The sequence below is a fragment of the Hypanus sabinus genome, chromosome 10 (genome assembly GCF_030144855.1).
Source record: "Hypanus sabinus isolate sHypSab1 chromosome 10, sHypSab1.hap1, whole genome shotgun sequence".
NCBI lineage: Eukaryota > Metazoa > Chordata > Chondrichthyes > Myliobatiformes > Dasyatidae > Hypanus > Hypanus sabinus.
This window is the reverse complement of record NC_082715.1, coordinates 90,239,924-90,261,403: the sequence shown is the minus strand read 5'-3', so window position 1 is coordinate 90,261,403 and position 21,480 is coordinate 90,239,924. Positions and strand designations below refer to the sequence as shown.

The window sequence follows — 21,480 nt, the reverse complement described above, 5'->3', positions numbered from 1 at the left end:
GCATGTCCTCTTCTTGTTACCACTGTCAAGGGAGGGAGAGGAGTCTGAAGATCCAAACTCAATGATTCAGAAACAACTTTTCCCCTGCTATCAGATTTCTGAACAGTCCAGGTACCTCATTATTCCTTTGTTTTGCACTATTTATTTGTTGTAATTTATAGTAATTTTGCATCTGCACTATACTGCTGCTACAAAATAATAAACTTCATCTGATACAAGACATTAGTAAAAAATCTGATTCTGACAAGGTATACACTGTTTTATACACGATGAATTCTTTTGACTTTCAAATTTCTTATAACAAAAAGAAAAGTAAAATCCAAGGTATGGATTTTTTTTAAACCAGAGGGTGGTGAATCTGTGGAATTCATTGTTTCAGATGGCTGTGGAAACTAAGTCAATGGGTATATGGGGAGAAGGCAGAAGAATGGGTTTAAGAGAGATAATAGCTTAGTCATGATGGAATGGTAGAGTGAACTCAATGGGCCGAATGGCCTAATTCTGCTCCTTTGTCTCATGGTCTAAGAGGATGGGAATCCTCAAAACAAGTTTAATTATCTTCAGTAGATGCCTATTAGTCGTGACAATTGTCAGGTATTAATTCTTACCTGACTGTTTATCCTTTAAAGCAGTTTTGCACATCTCAATTCGAGCAGAATGGTAAGGGACATAACGATCTTGTAGCGAGCCAACTAATACCACATTTTTGAAGTAATGGAGACCTTGAATATTCAAGTTAAGACTGTCATTAGAATAAGAACTTCCACTGTATTCAGTTTAGCGCAAAACCATGCTGGCAAATAACATTTTTGGTTATAGTGTGATTAAAAAGTCAGTTCAAATTAGTCCAATTAAGTCAGTAGAAGCTAAAAACAGAAATGAACATCACATTAATTGCAAAGTGAACACATACAAGTGCCATAACTTTGATGCTAGAGATGATTTTATACTGACTTCCAATGGAAACAAGGAACTCCTCTCACTCAAATGCATAAATAGTGCACTCTCTGGGCTGTGCTGTTTTGATGAAGGGTCGCATATCTGAAACAATAATTCTTTCTCTTTCTAGGAATACTGCCTGACCTGCTGGAGGGTTTCCAGCATTTTCTGCTTTTATTTCAAATTTCCAGCATCTCCATTTTAAAATTTTTTTGTTAAGATAGTGAAATGGATATTTTGAATAGTTCCAGGTGATGTCAGATTAATGGTCATTGAATCATAAAGAAGATAATACTCAAATATTTGCAGATCGGATCAGAACACAAAATTGTGGAGACACAGTCAAATACATGAAAGATAAAAATAAAATTCAGAATTGACTTACATGAAAATCAATCATGAAAATTTCCTTCAGAATTTTCAGAAAAATATTATTTCATATATTAAAAGTGTACAAAAAAGCAGTGAAGAGATGAATTTGTTTTTTAGGAAGCTTTTTTTATAATCCATTGGTGAATAATTTTGGTATTCTGCATTTTATTTATATTCAATTGACATATATTCAATTTGGTAAATTGGGAAATCAGGAAATTGGTTTAGTGTTGTCATATGCACTGACTGAAAACTTTCACCATCCAAATAGATATTGAGGTAGTACAAGAGAAAAAACAGTAACAAAATTTTTGTAATAACATGAGACATTAGTATTGTTAAATTCTTTTACCGAAGATAAATGTGACATAAATTTTAGATGCTCCCTACTTTGTAAGTAATGGGATCAAGTGCAAATAAAATCACTTTATTGTTCCAAAGCTCTTGCAGTCCATCAAGTTATGCAGACAATAAACAAGTAAAAATAGCATTACTGCAACACTTACCAGTTTTCTTACTGAGTTTGTATAGAAAAGTTTGACGAGGATCAGAATGATCTCTACAAGTCAGCTGCAGTAGGGACCCAGATTTCTTCCACTTCTGCATAAACCAGAGTCCTGGTTATGAAAATAATGCAACAGGACATTAAAAGACAATTAATGCAAAAGAATGTACATAAATTCTGAAAAGTCATAATCAGGATTTCAAACTGATTGAATGTCCATCAATTTTTAAAAGCACGATCCTTTATTATGAACATCATATAAACTAACAAGGTAAGTACAGCATGCTTTGAAGGAAAACTACATCACAAAACCACAAAATTCTCTACTAGTATTTCACTGTGTCATTTGTAGGTGACTGAGAACAAACTGATGAAGTTTGATTGATTTGTTTAGTCAACAATTCCATTATTGTTGTATCATGAACATATAGTTTGCCATAAAGTGTTACCCAAATTCCTATTAATGTTTATTAATGGACAGCAAAACAGAGGACTGGAGTGCATCAAATTTTCAATGACAGGAAATTAATCTTGATGGTTCAGTATCTATGTTCACCCTGAACATGAGGAATTTGCTAATATTTCTTCCATCTTTTTTAAAGATAGGTGCCAGAAGATGTCTGCAGTTGCTGTATTTGAAAGACATAAATCTTTCATACATTTGCATTCTAGTTTTGATGAAGGAATCCCATTCATGATATGAACCTGCCACATTTGCTTTTTGTTAATCTGTTATCCTACAGATGGTGTACATATCAGAAACATTTACCAGAAATAAAATAAAATTTTATGAAATTTGGTTATTCTGAAGGTATCACACAACTACAGTCTGTTTGCTTACCTGTATTGACAAGTGCGCTGCTGTTGTACAAGGTCCCAAGATGAGGTCCAGACAAAGAAAGGAACGTGTGCAATTTGTTTAAGTAAAATTTAAATCTTTGTCTTGTAAGTACTGATCGAATGATTAAATTACCTAAAGAGTGTCCTATAAAGCTGTGAGAATGGGAAGGAGAGGAAGAGAAGTGCAAATAGATGACTGGAAGTTAAACAAAATATTTCAAAACATAATTATTCTATGATTAAAAAAGTATGCACTTTCTCAATTGCATGAATACCAATGGATCACCAACACCTTTCAGAAAATACTTGGTTTACCAATTGGATCTATGTATTACTCCTTTGTAAGCTAGAATCACATAAATTTACGCTTCTAAAAACTTGCAGAAGGAAACTAAGAAGATCATTAGGAAGGGAAGGATGAATTATGAAAAGAAGCTGGCCACTAATATCAAAGAAGATACTAAAAGCTTTCCCAAGTATTATAAGGGTAAAATACTTAAAATTTTAGGCATTCTTTGAGGGTAGAAATAGGACCTATAGAAAATGACACTGGAGATATTGTAATGAGAGACGCAGGGATGGCAGAGGAACTGAATTTGTATTTTGCATCAGTCTTCACAGTGGAAGACACCTGTAATATACTGGACATTCAAGAGTGTGAGGGAAGTGAAGTATGTGCAGTGAAAATTACAACTGAGAAAATGCTCAGTAAGCTTAATGTTCTGAGGGTGGATAAATCTCCTGGACCTGATGGGTTCAGAGGGAAGTAGCTGGAGAGATTGCAGAGGCATTAACAACAATCTTTCAAGAGTCGATAGATTCTGGCATTGTACCGGATGACTGGAAAATTGCAAATGCTACTCTGCTATTTAAGAAGAGTGGGAGGCAGCAGAAAGGAAACTATAGACCTGTTGGCCTGACATCAGTGGTTGGGAAGTTGTTGGAATCGATTGCTAGGGATGAGATTATGAAGTACCTGGAGACACATAAAAAGATAGGCCAAAACCAGCATGGTATCCTGAAAGGAAAATACTGCCTGACTAACCTACTGCAATTCTTTGAGGAAATTACAAGTGGGGTAGACAAAGGAGATGCAGTAGATGTGGTGTACAGGATTCCCCCGCAATCCGAAGGCACAGCGTTCCTATGAAACCGTTTGTAAACCGAAATGTTGTAAAGCGAAGAAGCAATTAACATTAGTTTATATGGGGAATATTTTTTGAGCATTTCCAGACCCAAAAAATAACCTACCAAATCATACAAAATAACACATAAAACCTAAAATAACATTAACATATAGTAAAAGCAGGAATGATACGATAAATATACACCCGATATAAAGTAGAAATATTGTATGTACGGCAGAGGTTCCCAACCTGGGGTGCCCAGGGGTTGCGAGATGGAATTTCAGGGGGTGCGACAAAGAGTGGCTTGTGTCCTTGAGTGATGAGTCACGAGTCATCACTCAGCCAGCTGCCAGTGTGCCTTGAGAAGTGGTAGTAACGTTTGTCCCAAGCACACTCCAGCTCATCACATTAGTGAGGTATGTCAATGATGGTGCTGTGAAGGAAGATTTCCTGTCTTGTAAAGATCTGAAAACAAACACAACTGCAAAGGATGTGATGCAGCTGGTGAAAGACCTCTGCCAAACATGATTTAGATATCAAAGTCATTGGTTCTGTGTGCACTGATGGGGCATCTGCAATGTTTGGAAATAAATCTGGCTTTACAGCATTGATGAAAAAAGAGATTTCAGACTTGCAAGTTACCCATTGTTTTCTTCATCAGCATGCTTTGGCATGAAAAACATTGCCTCCAAATTTGAAGAAAATCCTTGATACTTGTGAGAAGGTCATCAACTGGATCGGGGGGGGGGGGGGGGGGTGGGCATGCTTTGAACCATCGCATCTTCAAAGCATTTTGTGAGGATCTGGGAAGTGAGCATTCAGTTTTGCTTTTCCACACAAAAGTCCGTTGGTTGTCACAAGGACAAGCTTTAACCCGCTTCTTTGAGCTGTGGGAAGAAATCAAAGTTTTTCTGGAGGAACGTGAATGTGATCTGGTCGGGGCAATGGAATCACAGGAATTTGCCCAAATGCTGACTTACTTAGCTGATAATTTCACTCATATGAATGACCTGAGTGTTTCTCTTCAAGGAAAAGGGATAAACATATTGAAGGCTTGTGAAAAGTTGAATGCCTTCAAAGAAAAGTTACATCTTTGGCATCAAAGGATGGAAAGAGGCAGTCTCTCAAATGTTCCTTCACTAGAAGAGATGGTTGATGTTGCTGGATCCATAACTCCTACTGTGCGTGAAGAAACTGTGGCTCATTTGGAAACGCTGTCAGAATCGTTTGATGGATATTTTGCTGCTGGAGACCTGAAGATTTCAGAAGAATGGATCATGAATCCATATTCCTACAATCTGGAGAAAATGTCAGATGATGAAGAGCTGAAGGAAGATCTTATTGATTTGTGGGCAAATTGAGCTCTTGAAATGCAATTTGAAAGCAAGACTTTGGAGGAGTTTTGGTATGCAGCACTGGATATGTTCCCAAGACTTGGTGGAAAAGCACTCCGTGTCCTCATTCCATTTGCAACAACATACTTGTGTGAATCTGGATTCAGTTCTCTTTTGTCAATCAAGACAAAATCTAGGAATCGCCTGAATCCACAGGCAGACCTGTGGATCGCAGTCAGCAAGGAAGTTCCACGTTTTGACCAAATCATGAATGAGAAGCAGCAGCAAAGAAGTCATTGAATTTTATGTTCACAATTGGGATTGATTTTACTGTTTACAATTTTTTCTGAATAAATTAAAATCTAACTGCTCAATTTATATTTGCATTTTATGCACTGAGTTAAAAGCTTATTTTTTTGAGTTTAATTTGTTCACCCATAGTATTGTATGTGGTTCAAAAATTAGAAATGAGACTTCTTCATCTTCAAATGTGATATTACTTTTGTAGGGGGTGTGAACATTAATCAAACAAACATTTCCCAGGGGTGTGGGGCATAGAAAAGGTTGGGAACCACTGATGTACGGTGTAGTTTCACTTACCAAAATTGGGAAGACAGTGAGCCAAAATCGATTTGGAGAAAAAAAACGGCACATACACGGATGTGCACGTACACACCTACATGCACGTACATGCATGCGCAAACAACTGCCCGCACAAGGTTTCACGGTCATTGTAGTCTGTCTCGGGGTAAACACACGTATAAAGCGGGCGTCTTTTTTTCATAAAACAAAAATCCTCGTTGGTTAGCGAAAACAGGTACTAATGTAGGTCTTTCGTAACAGTGAATTGTTGTAAAGCGAACGTTCGAAAAACGGGGGGCACCTGTACTTGGATTTTCAGAAGGCCTTTGATAAGGTAACACACTTGGGCGCTTAGCAAGAGCCCATGGAATTACAGGGAATTTGCTAGCATGGGTGGAGCATTGCCTGATTGGGTGAAAACTGAGAGTGGGAATAAAGGGATCCTATTCTGACTGGCTGCCGGTTACCAGTGGAGTTCCACAGGGCTCGGTGTTGGGACCACTGTTTTTTACGATGTATGTCAATGATTTGGACTATGCAATTAATGGATCTGTGGCTAAATTTGCCGATGATACAAAGATAGGTGGAGGAGCATGTAGTGTTGAGGAAACAGAGAGACTTAGATAGTTTAGGGGAATCAGCAAAGAAGTGGCAAAATAATATAACGTTGGAAAGTGTATGGTCATGCACTTTGGTGGAAGAAATAAACGGGCAGACTATTAATTAGATGGGGAGAGAATTCAAAATGTAGAGATGCAAAGGGACTTGGGAGTCCCTGTGCAAGATACCCTAAAGGTTAACCTCCAGATTGAGTCAGTTGTGAAGAAGGTGAATGTAATGTTGGCATTCAATTCTAGAGGAATAGAATATAAGAGCAGAGATGTGATGTTTAGGCTCTATAAGACACTTGTGAGACCACACGGAGTATTGGGTGCAGTTTTGGGCTCCTTATTTTAGAAAGGATATACTGACATTGGAGAGGGTTCAGAGAAGGTTCACAAGAATGAAAAGGTTACCATATGAGGAACGTCTGGCAGCTCTTGGGCTGTATTCTCTGGAGTTCAGGAAATTGAGGGCAGATCTCATAGCAACATTCCAAATGTTAAAATGCCTGAGCAGATTGGATATGGCAAAGTTATTTCCCACGGTAGGGGATTTCAGGACAAGAGGGCATGACTTCAGGATTGACGGATGTCCATTTAGAACTGAGATGCACAGAAATTACTTTAGTCAGAGGGTAGTAAATCTGTGGAATTTGTTGCCACGAGTGGCTGTAGAGGCCAAGTCATTGGGTGTATTTAAGGCAGAGATAGAGATACTCCTGCTCCTATATCTTATGGTCTTCAAACCCATGTCCTTTACATCTTGATTCCCCAATCCTGAGAAAGACATAATGCATTCATCCTGTCTATGGACATCATAATTTCATACAACTGTGAACATCCTTGTAATTTTTTTCTGCATTCTTTCTAGTTTAATAACATCCTTCCTATAGCAGGTTAATCAGAACTGAGCACAATACTCCAAGTGTTTCTTCACTAATGTCTTGTACAACTGCAACGTAAATTCTCAACTTCAAAGCTCAGTGCCCTGACTATTGAAAACCAGGTGCTAAAAGCCTTCTTCAACTGTCAACTATATATGACTCCATTTTGATAGAACCATATACCTGAACAACTTATTCAGTTCTATGATACTCCATATGGCCCTAATGTTTACCATGCAAGTTGCACCTTCATTTGGCTTTCTAATATGAAACACCACACTTATCTGAATTAAATTTCACAGCCAACTTATCCTGCTGATCGTTAATAACTTTCTTCAGTATTTACAATACCACCTATTTTAGTGTCATCTGCATACTTACTCACCATGTCTTGTAAATTCTCATCCAAATCATTGCCATAGATGGCTCTGGAGGCCAAGTGTAAGCAGAAGGTGATAGGTTCTTGATTAATAAGGGTGTCAAGGAAAGCAGGAGAATGTGGTTAAGAGGGATAATAAATTAATCATGATGGAATGCTGGAGCAGATAAAAAGGGACAAGTAGACTTACGGTAAGATGGCGATTGCTTAGTCGCTCCGAACTTTTGCTCCATTATTCTTCCTATCTTTGCACTATATGTCTCCCTTCTTAAACCTTAGTTAGGTATTTTATTAGTTCTCTTTTACCTGCCTGCGAACACATCTATCTTATAATGTCTACCAAAAGTACTAAAACCGGGAAAAAGGAAACTTCTACGGCTTTGCCAGCTACATTCTCGCTGTTTTGGAAAAACATCGACAAGATACTTTAATGGATTTCAGAACTGAATTTAGAACTTCTTTCAACCAGCTGGATATCAAATTGGATCAGATCAATGCTAGAGTGGATGAACATGCTGAACATTTATCTCACAATGACTTAACTTCTGAAGATTTAAAACGCCGTGTTCAATATCTTGAAACTCTCTGCTCCAACCTAGAGGAGAAGAACAGTAAACTTTTTTCCAAAATGGTGGATCTTGAAAATCGGAGCAGACGTTGCAATCTACGAATTCTTGGTTTGCCAGAGGCCACTGAAAAGGGCTCTCCCGTTGAATTTTTTTTCTGATTTTTCTCTGTGAGATTTTTGGGAAAGAATTTCTTCCGACTCCATCTGAGCTTGAAAGGGCTCACAGGATGTATGTTCCTCGTGCAACTCTGGGTTCCCGTCCATGGCCGGTTATTTTATGCTTTCATCAATACCAGGTGAAAAACCGTTTGATTATGGAGGCACACCGCAGAGGTACTTTTGCTTTTCAAAACACGGTCATTCGTTTTGTGGAGGATTATGCCCCCCAGGTTCTGAAGATGCATGCTGAGTTTAAAGGTGTAATGAAAGTGCTTTTTGATCGTGGATTCAGACCCTCTCTCCGAAATCCAGCCGATCTTCCAATTACGCTTACTACTGGAGATTATAAGTGGTTTAAATCAGTGAAGGAGGCTGAGGCGTTTGTTGGAAGTCTTCCGGCCATCCCGTCTCCTTCGGAACCCGGTCTGACCTTCTAAAATGGTTGATAAGTACTTCTCGAAGTAAAACTATTTTTTATGAACTCAGACTTTACTTGAATAATTTAGACATTATCTTTTGAAGCTCTAAGGGCTGTAGTCAATCTCTCCCTGGACTTGGTGCGTTTTTTCTAAATAGATAATCTAAGTTTAATATTTCCCTGTGGACTTTTAGATTTTACTTGTGTAATCTATTTTATTTTTGTATAACTTTATCTATAGAGATCTACAATTGACTTTAACTTGTTTTGGAGGTTTGGAGTTTTTATTGAAGGCCTCCCTGTTGGTTGATTCATAGTTTCAGTTTTGCTTTTTTTTTTCTGTAAATGGTTGATAAGTACTCTCTTTGAATTTATAATTTCCCCCTTTTCTCCCTCCCTTTTTTTTTCTTTCAATCTTTTATAACTTTTCGCGGGTAGGTTAGTTTTAGTTTTCTTCTGATTTTCTTTGTATTAAGTTTTATACTTCTGTTGAAGTTGTTCCTATCTGTAATTCTGTTTTCTAGTGCATAAACTAGTTATTATTTGCTATATTATTTATACGGAACTTTTGCTAATGACACAGAACTGGAAGTCATAGTTGGGTTAATTTTTTTGGTACAGCTAGCTGCTTTTTTAGGTAGCCATCTAGTTTTGGGTTGCGAGGGTGGGGTGGATTCTCCAGTTCCAACACTACTCACTGCTACTTTTGTTTTCCTTTGTTATTCAGGACATGTCTCTGTTTTGATTCTACGGATCTATGTTTACATTTTTGCTCCCAGACTGTTATTGTACTGCTTGATTTTTTATATGCCTGCTACCTTCTATGCACTAACAACTGATAATGGTTAATACACCTAAATTTGTGAGCTGGAATGTAAAGGGATTGAATCATCCTGTTAAAAGAAGGGAGGTCTTTTCGTATATTAAACAACTCAAAGCTGACATTGCTTTCCTTCAAGAAACTCATATTCGTAGTTTTGATAATTCTCGGCTTTTGTCAAAGTGGGCGGGTCAGCATTTTCATTCATCCTTTGCCGCCAAAGCTAGGGGATCTCCATCCTTATTAATTCAAATATTCCTTTTGAACTCCATAATAAGATATCTGATAAAAATGGCCATTTTATTATTGTTTCTGGTAAATTATATAATACTAAAGTTATACTAGCAAACCTGTATGCTCCCAATTTTGATGATGTTAATTTTTTTTGAACGTTTTTTCTCCTCACTACCAGATTTAAACTCATACTCTCTTATACTGGGTGGTGATTTTAATTGTTGGTTAGATCCTAATTTGGATCGATTGTCCTCTGTTACTAGACTACCTACTAAATCTGCCTTAGCTATTCACTCTTTTCTCTCTAATTATGGTATCTCTGATATATGGCGTTTCCTTCAACCTACTGAGAGAGATTATTCTTTTTTTTCCACATGTTCACCATACCTTTACTAGAACTGAACACTTTTTACTCAATAATTAACTTATTCCATTTGTCTATTCTTGTGATTATCAGAGTATACTGATTTCTGACCATGCCCCAATTACTTTGTCTTTAAATTTTCCTGGTCTCCCCCAGAGGAATAAACACTGGCGTTTTGACTCGACTTTATTATTGGATGATGATTTTCTAAAATTTATTAAGGATCAGATAACCTTTTATTTTAACACCAATACATCATCTGAAATGTCATCCTAGATTGTCTGGGATGCCATGAAAGCATATTTGAGGGGTCAAATCATCTCCTATACAGCAAATCTTAATAGAAAGTCCTGTGCAGATCGATTAGACCTCATTAATCAGATTAAAGAATTGGATCAACTGCTCAAACTAAGAATCCTGAATTATACAAGAAGTGTGTAAACTTCAAACTAAATTTAATCTTCTGTTTACTCAACCTGTCGAACGCCAACTTCTTGAAAGTAAGAGTCGCTTTTATATTCATGGTGACAAATCTGGTAAATTTCTAGTCAATCAGCTGAGGCGTTCCAAAGCCAAACAACATATTACAAGGATCCGGAAGGAGAATGGAGACTTTACATTGGATCACTTAGAAATGAATGATGCATTTAAAAATTTTTATTCTCGACTTTATTCCTCTGAATGAGAATATCTCTGTTGATCATTTTTTAAATAATCTGAATATTCCTTCACTTTCATCTGATTTTAAAGCTAAACTTAATGCGCCTATATCATTAGAAGAAATATCTTTTGCAATTTCTGCATTGTCTTCAGGGAAATCTCCTGGACCTGATGGGTTCCCCATAGAATTTTATAAATCATTCTCTTCACTTCTTTCTCCTCAGTTATTCTCAGTATTATCTGACTCGTTTAATTACGGTAAATTGCCACCCTCTTTTAATGAGGCATCTATTATTCTTTTATTAAAAAGGGGTAAAGACCCAATAGAGTGTTCCTCGTATAGGCTGATTTCTTTCTTAATGTTGATGTTAAAATCTTGGCCAAAGTTTTGGCTTATAGATTAGAAACTGTTATTCCCTCTATTATTTGTGATGATCAAACTGGTTTTATTAAAAACCGTCTTCCTTTTTTTAACATTCGGCGTTTATTTAACATTTTATATTCACCTCCAACTGGGATTCCTGAATGTGTTATTTCCCTCGATGCGGAGAAAGCATTTGATCGTATAGAGTGGAACTACCTTTTTGCAGTTTTAGAAAAATTTGACTTCAGTCAAAGTTTTATCTCTTGGATCAAATTGCTATATCTGTGTCCTACTGCCTCTGTTTTGACTAATTTTCAGATATCCCAGTTATGTAACCTCAAACGTGGCACCCGTCAGGGATGCCCTTTAAGTCCCCTTCTCTTTGATTTGGCTATAGAACCTTTGGCGATAGCATTTCGAAACTGTCCTGAATTGACCGGGATTTGGAGAGGGGGTGTTGAGCATAAAGTTTCTCTTTATGCTGATGACTTATTACTTTTTCTTTCAAATCCGTCAACATCCTTACCTCCAATGTTTTCACTTCTTGATCAGTTTAGCCAGTTCTCTGGCTATAAAAATTTACATAAGAGTGAACTTTTCCCAATTAATAAAGAAGCACAAGAATTAACATTCCGTGATCTCCCTTTTAAAGTAGTTCATAATCAATTTACTTATCTTGGGATTACAGTCACAAGGAAGTTTAAAGATATTTTTCATGAAAATTTTGCCAATCTTTCATATACTATAAAACAGAGTCTGTTACAGTGGTCACCTCTATCTATGTCTTTGGTAGGTCGTATTAAATGTATGTATGTTGTTAAAATGTATGTTCTCCCTAAACTTTTATAATTATTTCAATCAATCCCAATTTTTATTCCTAAATCTTTTTTTGATTCCTTAGACTCTATTATTTTGTCATATCTGTGGAAGAATAAGCACTCTAGAATTAATAAAGTTTATCTCCAAAAATCTAAAAAAGAGGGTGGCATGGCTTTACCTAACTTTCGTTTATATTATTGGGCAGCCAATATACGTTGTGCTACCTTTTGGTCTTTTTTCCATGGCCAACCCGAGTGCCCTAATTGGGTGGCAATGGAGTTGAGTTCCACTAAAGATTTATCTATTTCTGCATTTCTTGGCTCTGTACTCCCTAGTAGTTTGTCCAGATTAATTGTTAATCCTCTTGTTAGACACACTTTGCGTATATGGGCTCAGTTTAGGAAATTTTATGGTTTCCATGGTTTTTCCTTTTCTAGCCCTATCTTACGTAATCACCTTTTCTTACCTACTACGTATGATTCAGCATTCCATGATTGGTATAGGAAGGGCATTAGACATTTTGAAGATCTTTTTATTGATAATCGCTTCGCATCTTTTCAACAGCTCTCTGCTGTTCAATCTGCTCAATGCTCATTTTTTTAGATATCTCCAAATTAGACACTTTATTAAACCTTTAATTCCTAACTTCCCTGAAATGCCTGAGAAAAATGTTATTGATTTCTTTCTTTCTATTAATCCACTAGGTGAAGGTTTAATATCATTTATTTGTGATAAATTAGCATCCTTACGACGTGCCCCTATGGATAAAATTAGAATGGTTTGGGAGCATGATTTAAATATCTCCTTATCTGATGAGACTTGGGACTCGATTCTCAAATCGGTTAATTCAACCTCTCTTTGTGCTCGCCATTGCCTTTTACAGTTTAAGATTGTTCATAGAGCCCATATGTCTAAATCTAAACTATCTCGATTTTACCCTAATATTAGTCCTCTTTGTGATAAATGCAAAAGGGGCGAGGCCTCTCTCATTCATATGTACTGGTTTTGTCCTAGCTTGGAGAAATTTTGGAAAGATGTCTTGGAAAGATTGCACTACCTGTATGTATAATCTAAATTTTCATTTATATTTATCATTATTATTGTTATGAGCAGAGAGACAACATCTGCCGGAAGTAAATTCCTTGTACGTGCACAGGTACTTGGCGATTAAAGTCTGATTCTGATTCTGATAATGTTATTGTATATTCTGAATCACCACTAAGAACCTAACCCTTTAATTGCTTTGTTCGGTTTTTTGGGTGAGACAGATTTACATCTGAGTTCAACTAAGTGTTGAATATTATCTTTTGCTTCTCTCCTGGCTAGACGTTTAACCCTCCTTAGATGGAGAGATGTTGCCCCGCCCACGCATGCTCAATGGCTTAATGATATTATGTCCTGCTTAGACCTTGAAAAAATTCATTATTCAGTTCTTAATTCGGATATAAAGTTCCATAAGGTCTGGGGACCTTTTATTGAGTACTTTCATAACCTTCCTCTTAACTAAGGGTTTTTTTTCGGTCCCTTGCTTTCAGCTCCTTTTTTTGGTAGTAAGCATTAATATCTTCTGTTGCTAAGTGTATTTACAGTTTTGGGGGTTTGAATGTCCTGATTTATATTCTCTATATTGTGTTGTGGTTGGTCTGGAGTTCTTTTTTTGTTGTGGGGCTTGGGGAGGATACTAATTTTACATGTCTTCAATTTGGGTGCTTTCTCAATTATCTTTTTTTGTATTATATTATTATTGTATGTTTATTTTTGCACTGTATTAATGTTCTTCATTTTGATCTGGTTTTTTTTAGCTGTAGCGATGTAGAAAATGTATAAAAAAACTTATAAAAAAAACAATTAGGAACTAATACCAGTTTTATAGTAGTGTAGTAGGTAATGGTAGTGTTCTAATTTGTTCTGAAATTCATTCAAATACATAATTTGTTGCTCAAAAAAAAAACAGGGACAAATAGCCTAATTGTGCTCCTATGTCCTAAATCATTGATATGGCTGACAAACAACAGTGGGCTCAGCACTGACCCATGAGGCACACCATTGGCTACAGGCCTCCGGTCTGACAAACAACATTCCATCATCACCTCCTACCATTAAGCGAAATGCATCCAATTAGCAAGATCTCCCTGGATTCTACACGACCTAACTTTCCTGAGTATTCTACCGTACATTTCATAAGACGTTATCAAACGCCTTATTGAAGTTCATACTGTATATGTTTTACCTAACATGCTGCCCTTATTGATCCTTTTGGTCATTTCATGGGAAAACTTGACCAAATTTGTACGACATGAGCTCTTAAGCGTAAAACTATGCTGACGACCTGTAATCAACCTCTGGCATTCTAATCCTTCAGAATCTTCTCCAGTAACTTACTAACCGCAGATGTTAGGCTTTCTAGGTCTATAGTTCCCAGGCTATTCATTCCAGCTCCAGTGTTCCAGCACCTCACCCACAGATAATGATAGTGTACCTACCTCACTCAGGGCTCCCACTTCTTCCCTGGCCTCCCACAGTGTTATTTGATATCAGACCCCACAGATTTGTCTATCTTCATACATCTTAAAATGTCCAGCACTACCTTACCGAGTTCTCTCATCTTTGCCTTTCTCCACGGAAAAAAAGGAGAAATATTCACTAAGAACCTTATCTATCTTATGCAGCTCCACATAAAGATGTCTCCTTTGGTCTTTAGGACCGTATTCTCACCCTAATTTTTCCATTAATGTATGTTTAAAATCTCTTTGGATTCTCCTTAATCATCTCTGTAAAAGCTATCTCATTCTCCCTTTTCGCCCTCCAGATTTTACTCCTGAGTATACCCCAGCATAACCTTTACATCGCCACGGAGTTACTAGATCCCAGCTGCATGCACTTGACCCCTGCTGCCACCACTTTTGTGGGCAGGGACTTAATAGCCTTGAATATTCCCTGTGAAAATGGGAATAGGTAGCACAAAATCTTAATTCTATTGGTATTGATTCAATGGAATCCACAATCTATAATTACATACAAATGTGGATTACATACAAGTTTAAAATAACTAAGGCAAAATTATAGGACAAGGAAAAAACCAATAAAATTAATCCTTAAACATCCTCATGCACCATTTGCTAGCTCACCTGATTTTGGAAACTGTAAGGTTGTAAATCTGAACATATTGTATTATTTCATCCAAAAGTCGATCAGTCATGGAATCGAAGTCTGCAAATGTGTCATTCTATGAAAGGAAAGGTAAATAAAGGAAAATAAACTTTAGTGGCAGAGAATGTTAATGAAGGTGTTGTCCAAAAGTATTCCTAATAAAACTCAAAGGGTACTATAATCATAATCAAGATTTTGATAAAAATCAGCTAAATTGGAAGTCAGAAGTCAAATGGTATAAAGTCTGTAGACAGGATTTTGATCCTGAAATGTGGTTATTGGAATGTGTTCTCTGCCAAAAATTATACAACAGCAATCTCCCAAAGACATGTCAAATGGTTTTCCTTGACTTTTCCCTTAGGGAAAACGAAGTCTTTCCTTTCCCCCAGTATTTTATTAATTCCTTGTTTTTGGTACAGTGAAGTAAATCACTACATAGAGGGAAACCAATGAAAAGAGAGAAACAAACAAGAAAAAATGACTTAAACTATTATTGCTGTTAGTTTGTCACTTTATGATTACATTTTCTATAATATATACAACTAACTGCAGTTAGGCATTTGGAAATAATTAAAAGGCCTACTTAATGCTTAAGCTGATGCACAGGACTCCGACAAGTCTGAAAACTCTGCACACTTTTGACAAATTACTTATATGAGCATATTGCAACCATTCTTTTAAGATATACTTAAAAGAAATACAGCAATAAAAATCTGAAACACAAAAGCACATAATGCACCAGATAAGGTGGTTCCTCTAGAGAGAGAAACAATATTAATGTTTCTTCAGAAAGACCAAACCTGAAATATTAATTCTATTTTTCTTGCCTCACCTGCTGAGTATCTCCAGAAATTTCAGACTTCGACAGAGAAACAACATAGAAAGACCCTATGACCCAGAGTTCAGTGATCATCAAGCACAGATTACTTACAACAATCCTACCCCAACATATTTCATTCTCCCTATCAACTATCTTGTTCTCCCACTCGTCAAATTCTACCACTCACCTGCACTAGAGATTATTTACAGTGGCCAATTAACTTACCAAATGAAATATCTTTGGAATGTGGATGTAAATAGGATAATGTGGACGAAACCCATGTCCTCATAGAAAAAATATGCAAACTTCATGAAGACAGTGCTGGAAGTCAGTTTGAACTAGAATCAATGGAGTTTTGAAGCAGCAGTTCTACCAGCTGTTCTATTTTCCATTTTTGTTCAAAAGAATTGCATCTGGGATTTACAGCACAGTGCAAGCCTTATGCACCCTAGATTTTTTAATATGGTTTCAGATGGTATGACCTCCACATAGCCCTGATCTCAACATCATTGAGGCTGTCTGGGATTACCTGGAGAGACAGAAGCGAGTGAGACGGCTAAAATCTGCAGAAGAACTATGGCAATATTTTCAAGATGCTTGGAACAACCTACCAATTGATTTTGTTATAAACTGCACAACAGTGCACCTAAGAGAATTGATGCAGTTTTAAAAGCAAAGGGTAGTCACACCAAATATTGGTCTGATTTAGTTTTTTTTACTGTTTACTGCTCTTTATAGTATTTTTGATATTTAGGATCTTTTCATTTCATTATTTTTGTAAGTATCTTTACTTTACAGAATATTTTTACATGTGCCGAAGACTTTTTTGCACAGCGCTGTAGAAACCATAATAAAAGGTTTACACAATAGTACAGCTCATAGAACCACTGCCTCACTGTGCCAGAGATCTTGGTTTAATTCTGACATCCTGTTCTGCATATGTGGTTTCCACATGGATTTCCTCTTGGTGTTTGTTTCCTCCTACATCCCAAAGTCCTGCAGGCTGGTGTTTAATTGGTCACTGTAAATTACCCTAGTGTGTAAGTGAGTGATAGAATCTGGGACAACTTATGAGAATAAGTGAAAAAAAGTGGAATTAATGAAGGATTAGCATAAATGGGTGACTGATGATCAGTGTTTACTTGCTGGCCAAAGGATCTGTTTCCTTACTCTATCTCTCTATGACCAGTTCTCAGTATTCTTACTGTATTGCTGACCATACCTTAGCAACATCTCTTTAAAAAATAAGAAACTCAAATTCATTAACCTTCAGGATCAGATGGGCAGCATAAATTTTTGCACTGCTGAATGGCCAGAGCAAGATATTTGATCCAATCACCACAATTATGTCTGTTATATTTGCCAGTCTGGAACAGATTTCTATAAGAATCATTTCCCTAACAAAAGTCATTTTTACATGGAAAGATCACCACTTTCAAACAGAAGAAAAGGTGGACTGCTTTTCATATGACTCATAATACTGTTGAATTCTGATAAACCACTATCCGATGATTTGGAAATTGATGGTTCGGTATTTGGCTCAGCAGGTAATGTTTGCTGTGCTCCCTTCCAATTTACAAAGGCTCTCACCCACTCAGTGGGACCTCCAACTCTCATGTTCCCTTCCCTCTCCCAGGACCTCCAATTCCTTGGGTCTCCCTTTCCCTTACTTTTTTCCCCATCCTTTCTGTCCTCAAATAGGTTACATATTTGTTCTTGAGGATTATAATTCAGATCAAAAATGTACATTTCAAACAAGACCAAAATATTAACTAACTTAAGCTAACTAGTTAATTGAAAGTTAGAACCAAATGTTTGTCCATGTTCATATCACTGATGTTTCAAATTTCACATTTAGTCCAATGCTGGAAATCTGAAGCAACACACAAAAAATGCTGGAGAAACTCAGAAGGCTAAGCAGCATCTATGGAGGAAAATTAACAAACAAAACCTTCAGGCTTTGAAGGATCTTTTGTCTCTGAAAGATCTCAGCTTGAAATGGCAACTGTTCATTCCCATGCTCGGATGCTAGTTCCTCCAGCATTTTATGTGTTATTCACTAATGGTTCAGCTGATTCAGAAAATCTACTGGATTATAACATTTTAATAAAATATCTCTGATCATCAACATGGAGAATCACCAGTCTATTTTCCTAATGTTTTCTTTTGAAGAATATAAAGATCAAGATGTAAGGTTACCTGATTCCTCTCTGACATAAGGAAGTCTATTTGGGTCCCTGGCAATCCGAGTTCAATATAGGTTTTTACCAAACGTAGGTCAGCGCTATTTCCTGAAGATAGGAAAGGGAAACACAAATACCTTAATTTTAACTACAAAATCTAACCTTTTCTTTGCAAAATATAGCTTGTTGTAGCTTTAAGAAATTTGCAACTTAAGTTGAACAATATAAACTGTTTTTTTTGTGTTTTCTAAATCATTTATTCCATTGAAGCACAAATTACAGGTGAAAGACGAGATTAATCCAATCAATCATGCAATCTACGTTTTCTTGTTGTTCTACCCAATAATCAGTGCCAAATTTCTCTTCATTATTTCAGGTAAGATAAATCTGGAAAGTATCAAGGAGCACAGCTTTACAATAATTTGCTATAAATTGTTAATCTCCCTCCATTGCCTGGAAGATGCAGGAACCAAGAATAAATTTGAAATTAACAAATCTGTTCAAAAAGTAAATATATACATATATCCACTTTCAAACTATCAGTTCAGCTCTGAAATAGTCAAAGAATTTGAACAAGTTGGCCAGTTTTTTATCAATTTGGAGCAACACATGTTAATATTAAAGTATTTCAATCAAAAAAGATTAATTTGCAGGACAATGATTTCTCAATGGAATAGAAAATACGTTTAATAAATATAGTGCTCTTACTTCAACAATGGTAAAAAAAAATAATGCATACAGAAAATGCTGGCCCGACAGAAGAATCAGGACTTACTGGCTGAGTATTTAAAGTTTTCTGCTGCAATTGCAGATTTTGAGGAGCTAGCGTACTTTGATTTTACGAAAGGTAGTTACTTTGTTTTCAAATACAATTTGCACAAGCCTCATGTTACTAAGTAACTGCTCAAATGGTTCAAAATTACAGCATTTTGTCCAATGATGGATTTGAACAAAAATCCAAGCACGACTATGCAGGCGCATGGATGTCAGCAAGCTAGACAGGCGGGAAGATTTTAAAAGATCATTTTTTTGTTCCGCAGTTTGATTAAGGCAAGACTGCGAAGTCATGTAGATGTCAGCGAGTTAGACAGGCAGAAAGAGATTAAAAGGAGGACAGCTTTGGCCTAACGGGGCTGAGGTGATAATGGGTCAAGGAGAGTTAAGTTAGTTATGAAGAATAGGAAGTATGTTTGTGAGCCGGCGTTATGTACTGGGTGTCAGATGTGGGATGTCCGGAAGTCTCCCAGCCTCCCAGATGGCCACAACTGCGCCAGGTGCATCAAGGTGCATCTCCTTAGGGACTGGTTTAGGGAACTGGAGATGAGGCTGAATAACCTTTGTCTGGTCAGGGAAAGTAAGGAGTTGATATAGTTGATATAGGCAAATAGTCGCACCGGGGCCTTGGGAGATAGATCAGTGGGTAACAGTCAGGAAAGGGAAGGGCAAGAACCAGACACTCAAGAGTACCCCTGTGGCTGTCCCCAATAACAATAAGTACTCCTGTTTGAGTACTATTGGGAGGGACATCCTACCTGGGGATACAACAATGGCTGCACCTCTGGCAGAGTCTGGCAGCAGTGATAGGGGACTCTATATTTAGGGGTCAGACAAGCCACTCTGTGGACACAGGAGAGAAACATGGATGGTAGTTTGTCTCCCAGGTGCCAGGGTCTGGGATGTTTCTGATCGCATCCATGATATCCTGAAGTGGGAAGGTGAAGATCTCCTTCTTCCAGCTTCTGGTGCATATTGACACCAATGACATAGGTAGGAAAAGGGTAGAGGTCCTGAAAACAGACAATGCAGAGTGAGGAAGGAAGTTGAGAAGCAGGACGTCAAAGGTAGTAATCTCGGGATCACTGCTTGTGCCATGCGACAGTGAGTATAGGAATAGAATGTGGTGGAGGATAAATGCACGGCTAGGGGATTGGAGCAAGGGTCAGGGATTCAGATTTCTGGATCATTGGGATCTCTTTTGGGGTAGGCGTGACCAGTACAAAAAGGACGGGTTGTACTTGAATCCGAGGGGGACTAATATCCTGGCAAGGAGGTTGCTAAGACTACTGGGGAGAGTTTAAACTAGAATTGCTGGGGGTGTGGGAACAAAACTGAAGAGATGGAGAGAGGGGCAGTTGGTTCAGAGTGATGGCTTGAGATGGGTCTATTTTCATGCAAGGGAAATCATGAACAAAGCAGATGAGCTTAGAGCATGGATCAGTGCTTGGAGCTATGATGTGGTGGCCATTACAGAGACCTGGATGGCTCAGGGACAGGAATGGTTACAAAATGCCAGGCTTTAGATGTTTCAGAAAGGGCAGGGAGCGAGGCAAAAGAGGTGGGGACGTGGCATTGTTGATCAGAGATAGTATCACTGTTGCAGAAAAGGAGGAAGACATGGAGGGATTGTCTACGGAGCCTCTGTGGGTGGAAGACAGGAACAGAAAGGGGTCAATAACTCTACTGGGTGTTTTTTTTACAGACCACCCAATAGTAACAGAGACATCGAGGAGCAGATAGGGAGACAGATTCTGGAAAGATACAATTAAAACAGAGTTGTCATGGTGGGAGATTTTAATTTCCTCACTATTGATTGGCATCCCCCTACAGCAAGGGGTTCACGGGGAGTGGAGTTTGTTAGGTGAGTTCAGGAAGGTTTCCTGACACAATATGCCTAAGCCTACAAGAGAAGAGGCTGTATATGATCTGGTATTGGGAAATGAACCTGGTCAGGTGTCATGTCTCTCATAGAGAGAGCATTTTGGAGATACTGATTACAATTCTACCTCCTTTACCATAGCATCGGAGGGATAGGAATAGACAAGTTAGGAAAGCGTTTAACTGGGAAATATGAAGCTATCAGGCAGGAACTTGGAAGCATAAATTGGGAACAAATGTTCTCAGGGAAACGTACGGCAGAAATGTGGCAAATGTTCAGGAGATATTTGCATGGTGTTCTGCATAGGCACATTCCAATGAGACAGGGCAAGGATGATAGACTACAGGAACCATTGTGCACAAAGGCTGAAAATCTAGTCAAGAAGAAAAGCAAAGCTTACAAAAGGCTAAAAAACCTAGGTAATGATAGAGATCTAGAAAATTATAAGGCTTGCAGGAAGGAGCTTAAGAATGAAATCAGGAGAGCCAGAAGGGGTCATGAGAAGGCCTTGGCGAGCAGGATTACGGAAAACCCCAAGGCATTCTACAAATATGTGAAGAGCAAGTGGATAAGACGTGAGAGTATCAGTGTGTATGGAACCAGAAGAGATAGCAGAGGTACTTAATGAATACTTTGCTTAAGATTCACTACAGAAAAGGACCTTGGCGATTGTAGGGATGAAAAGCTTGAGCAAGAGGATG

At 37.6% G+C, this 21,480-nt stretch overlaps 1 protein-coding gene across 3 annotated transcripts in view; it reads right to left on the bottom strand.

Moving 5' to 3' along the window:
• The window catches only part of fam135a (family with sequence similarity 135 member A), a 130,933-nt gene that overhangs the window by 5,980 nt on the left and 103,473 nt on the right, over positions 1-21,480 (bottom strand). For all 3 annotated transcript variants that reach the window (XM_059982298.1, XM_059982297.1, XM_059982299.1), the window contains 5 exons: positions 18,140-18,231; positions 15,099-15,196; positions 2,658-2,809; positions 1,818-1,928; positions 609-722 (listed from right to left, as the gene is read on the bottom strand). In XM_059982298.1, coding sequence (XP_059838281.1) covers positions 609-722; positions 1,818-1,928; positions 2,658-2,809; positions 15,099-15,196; positions 18,140-18,231 — 567 coding nt within the window. The remainder of the gene's footprint in view (positions 1-608; positions 723-1,817; positions 1,929-2,657; positions 2,810-15,098; positions 15,197-18,139; positions 18,232-21,480) is intronic.